The sequence below is a fragment of the Cryptomeria japonica genome, chromosome 2, assembly GCF_030272615.1.
Source record: "Cryptomeria japonica chromosome 2, Sugi_1.0, whole genome shotgun sequence".
Classification (NCBI taxonomy): Eukaryota; Viridiplantae; Streptophyta; class Pinopsida; order Cupressales; family Cupressaceae; genus Cryptomeria; species Cryptomeria japonica.
Genome location: NC_081406.1, coordinates 131112029 through 131117182, shown reverse-complemented (window position 1 = coordinate 131117182; position 5154 = coordinate 131112029). Strand labels below are relative to the sequence as shown.

Sequence of the window (5154 nt, the reverse complement as noted above, 5' to 3'; positions counted from 1 at the left end):
AAGGGAAAAGTTTCCAAAGGGCAATGCATGGAGGACTCATCACCTACTTCAGCTCATTCATTCAGATATATGTGGTCTTATGCAGACTAAGAGTTTGGGTAAGTCATCATATTTCATCAATTTTATTGATGATTACTCACGAAATTGTTGCGTATATTTTTTGAAGGCCAAAGATGAAGCCCTAGATACATTCAAGAAGTTTAAAGCCCTTGTGGGAAATGAGAAAGCATGCAAGATCAAGTGTTTAAGGACTGATCGTGGAGGATAATTTTTCTCAAAGGCTTTTCAAAGTTATTGTGATTTTAATGGCATCAAGAGGCAACTTACTACTGCATACACACCTCAACAAAATGGAGTAGCTAAAAGGAAGAAACGTACTATATGTTATAAACCAAGGGATTGAGCAATTCTTATTGGGGAGATGCAATTGGTACAACGTTGTACATCCTCAATCATAGCCCTACCAGTACAAGAGAAAAGATGACTCCTTATGAAGCTTGGTATGAAAAAAGGCCTAATGTTAATCATTTCAAAGTTTTTGGTTGTTTGGCTTATGTGCATGTACTTGATCAAAATAGATAGAAGTTAGATGCAAAGAGTGAGTCATGTATTTTTATTGGGTATAGTGAGAAAAACAAGACTTATAGATTGTATAGTCCTCTTACTAACAAGCCTATTGTCTCAAGAGATGTGATTTTTTATGAAGGGGGAGTTTATGGTCATCAAAAAAGCCATATTGAGAAGCCAAAATCTGTTTTGAGTGATAATATAATTGCTGATATTGATCATGAGCAGCCAACTAATGTTTCTATATCCAGTGGTTTAACTCCACCAAGCAGCCCTTCATCAAGTTCTTCAGTACCAAGTTCAAGTCTAGCTTTTTCTCCAAGTTCTACAAGGAAGGTAAGGAGATTGAGTGATATCTACTAGAAAAGCAGAAATCAAGTACATGAAGAAAACCCAATAGGTGATATAGTGAATTTTGCTTTATTAGCCAAGGCTGATTTTGAACCATTATGTTTTGAAGATGTATGTACTAATGAGGTTTGGGTGAAAGCCATGGAAGAAGAGATGGATTCCATTCATAGGAATGACACTTGGGAGTTAACAAAACTTCCACATGACAAAAAAGGATTGGCACCAAATGGGTCTACAAGACAAAGTTTAACAGTGATGAGAGTGTTGAAAGACACAAGACAAGATTAGTTGCTAAAGGCTTCACATGAAAGTATGGTATTGATTATGAAGAGACATTTGCTCCAGTAGCAAGACAAGAGACCATAAGAATGTGGATTTCATTAGCAACACAGAAGAAGTGGAGCATACATCATATGGACATAAAAAGTGCCTTCTTGAATGGGTACTTAGAAGAGGAAGTATATGTGGAGCAGCCACAAAGTTTTGAAGTGGAAAGAAGAGAGAATTATGTCTACAGGTTGAAAAAAGATTTGTATGGCCTCAAGAAAGCACCAAGAGCGTGGTATGCCACGGTTAATGGATACTTTCATAAGAATGGCTTCCAGAGAAGTAAGAGTGATCCTACCCTTTACTACAAATAATAAAGTATTGATATCCTCATCATAATTTTGTATGTTGATGATCTTTTGTATATGGATAGTAGTTCTAAGATGAAAGATGAATTCAAAGCTGCTATGATGAAATAATTTGAGATGAAAGAAATTGGTCTGATGAAATATTTTCTAGGAATGGAGGTTTATCAAAGTAAGGATGAGATTTTCATTTGTCAAACAAAGTATGCACATGATATGCTGAGTAAATTTGATATGACTGATTGTAACCCTTCCTCCACTCCAAGTGCTCATGGAGATGTGTTATGTAGAGATGATGGTGCTGATTTAGTTGATGAGATAGCTTACAGAAGTATTGTGGGGAGCTTGATGTTTCTAATCCACACGAGGCCTGATATTGCCTATTTAGTTTCACTTGTTTCAAGGTATACGAAAAATCCATCTAAAATACATATGAAACAGCCAAGAGGATTTTGAGGTATGTGAAAGGGAATTTAAGTTTTGGTATTCATTACTACTCTTTTGAAAAGTTCAATCTTGTAGGCTTTAGTGATTTAGATTGGGGAGGTAGTATGGATGACCGTAAATCTACATCTAGAAATTGTTTTTCTTTTAGTTCTGGTTTGATTACGTGGAGCTCAAAAAAATAAAGTATTGTTGCCCTCTCATCTACAGAAGCAGAGTATATTGCAATTACCTCAGTAGGTACACAATCTCTTTGGCTCAGAAAAGTTTTGGAAGAAATTGGAGAAAAACAAATTCAGCCTACAATAATTTATTGTGACAATTTGAGTGCCATCAATTTAGCTAAGAATCCGGTTCATCCCAGCAGAACAATGCATTTTGATATGAAATATCACTTCATATGAGATTTAGTGCAGAAGAAGGATGTTGAATTGAAGCACATCAACACCCAGGATCAGATAGTAGATATATTCACCAAAGCGGTTGCAAAAGATCAGTTTTTAGCACTATGAGATAAGATTGTGAACCCTCTCAGCATTAAGGGGGAGTATGTTGATAACTGATGCTGCTCTAGCATGCAGCTCCATGCAACTCAAACTGTATTTAGACTCCACCACCATACAGCAACATGCAGCTAGATTAATTTAATTAATAGTTTTTTAATTCTCATGCAAATAAAGCATGCTATGCATGCAATTAAACTATTCTTAGATTAGAGATTTCTTTAAAACTGTTGATTTCTTTTTTCACCAAATATTGGATGCCATGCATGCTCTCTATTTTTAGTTTTGTTTTTTGCATGAGTTTGTTTTTAGTTTGAGAGACTCGGTATTTTTTCCATGCAATGCTGGGAATATATTTAGAACTGCAGTTATTGTTAATTCTTCTAGGCTGCAAATTCTTTATATACACAGCCTCTATGTAATTTCTTATTATTCTGCAATAAAGAATCTCTTCTTGAAAAATAGGGTTGTTGTTATTGTGTGTTCTTTGTTATTTAATTTGATTAATCAGTTGACTCAAAGGAAATATAGTAGTTTCAGATTCTACACAAACTGTACCAATCTTCGGGATCTGTCCCTCGACTACAATCTTCTACACGGTAACATTCCTCTTGCTATTGCAAGCCTGCGAAATATAGTTCGTTCATTTTCAATGCCCTATAATCGATTCCATGGAATAATTCCGACTGAAATAGCGGGTATGCAATTTGTTACTATGATAGACCTGGCGGGTAATCACTTAAGCTGCGAGATCCCTGCGAGCCTTGGGAGCTGCGTGTAGCTGCTGCAACTGAATCTTTCAAACAATCAATTCAGTGGTCGAAATCCGCAAACATTGGGCACGCTTATTACTCTTACAAACTTGGATCTCTTTGTCAACAATTTATCTGCTCCCATACCAAGTTACCTTGGCGACATGGCAACTCTCCTGTTTCTGATCTGTGTAGTGTACAATGCCTGAAACCCCCAGCTCAATCCTACTCGGGGTGTCTTCAGAAATCGGTCAGCCATCGCTTTAAATGGGAATTCTGATCTGTGTAGTGTACAATGCCTGAAACCCTCAGCTCAATCCTTCAGCAGTCTCTCAAACCGATCCAAGTTCCTTATTATCGTGGGATCGTTTACTTTTGGAGCTCTTGTTCTAACAGCCATGGTGTACTTGTATGTTCACAGGAGAAAAAAGAGCAAGCATATGGACCCAGGACAGAGGGATTTGTTCCTTGAACAAGAAATAGTTAAATTAAGTCACAGCGAGTTGTTCCATGCGACTTCAGAGTTTAGCAATACAAACATAATCGGCTCCGGCAGAATGGCGACGGTGTATAGCGGGAGGCTAAATATATGCGACAGGGAACAAGCTGTAGCTGTGAAGAGGTTTAAAGACGAAATCGCCGACAGTGTCACAGTGACTGAGAGCCCGATTGCTGAAATTCGAGCACTGGCCTTGACTAAGCATCGTAACCTAGTTCGTTTGTTGGGGTACTGCTGGGCTTCAAGGGCCATGGCTTTGGTAATGGAGATGATGCCGAATCAAACCTTGGCCGATCATATTCAAGAAAAGACTCTGAGATAGAGCGTGTGCTTGAGAATCGCATGAGGCGTGGCTGAGGGATTGAAGTACCTTCATCATGAATGTCTGCAACCAGTTTTACACTGAGATTTAAAACCGTCCAACATCTTGCTGGACATGGACTTCGAGCCCGGGATTGCCGATTTCCGGATTTCCAGAATCCTCAACTACGATGACATGAGTCATGGATTCAGCACCTCCAACTTGCAAGGATCCATCGACTACATGCCACCAGGTGCGTCCCTCTTTCGGATGATCAATGAGAGATATCATGAGGAAAGTTATAGAAATTTATAAAAATATTGACTCTCCTCCTTCTGATGATGATCCAAAAGAAAATCATGCCTACAACTTGTTTCAATGTATTTTTCTAAGACGCCCTTTTTTCTCAAAATCTCTTCAGAGTATGCATTACGTGGGAGAATGACAGCTAGGGGAGACGTGTATAGATACGGAGTTGTGATTTTAGAAATGATATCAGGCCACAATCCAATGTCGGAGATGTTTAGAGAGGAAAACACACTTCCAGAGTGGGCACTGAGGACATCCGTGGATGGCACACCATTTGAAGTAATTGCTACTCACTTTCATATAATTGAAGGCACGGCAGAAGAGAGTGAGCAACAAATGATTAATATGATGCAGCTGGGATTGGCTTGCACTTCTTCCAGACCTGAAAATCGCCCGAATCTCCGACGACATTACAACACCTAGGTTGGCTTCGCTCATTCAGCTCATACAATCCACTTCTTCTGTTACTACAGTTTAATTCTCAGTGTTATTATTTTGTTTAGCAACTAGTTGGTTATTTAGAAGGAAGCAATAACATGGGGACCAATACCTTGGTCTTCTTCAAACATGCTAAATTTCTAATTTCCAATTGTCATCGATGATTTGATACTTAGTCCTTGATTTCATGGAAAAAGTGGAAATAATTTATTTAGACGATAGTGTATCTTTAATTTCAAATAAAACAATAGATCCTCGATTGGGTTGCTTTCATTCCTAATCAGCTCTCGTGAGAACTGGATTAAGGTGTAGACATGTTATTCGGGACAAGTCTTTAGTGACATGCTCAACCTGCAAA

At 38.2% G+C, this 5154-nt stretch overlaps 1 protein-coding gene across 1 annotated transcript; it reads left to right on the top strand.

Moving 5' to 3' along the window:
- The first annotated feature begins 4184 nt into the window (after positions 1-4184).
- LOC131053503 (cysteine-rich receptor-like protein kinase 43) lies at positions 4185-4781 on the top strand. Its single transcript, XM_057988120.2, has 2 exons — positions 4185-4302; positions 4471-4781. Exons 1-2 carry the CDS (start codon positions 4185-4187, stop codon positions 4779-4781), a joined length of 429 nt encoding a protein of 142 aa, XP_057844103.2.
- The last annotated feature ends 373 nt before the right edge of the window (positions 4782-5154 follow it).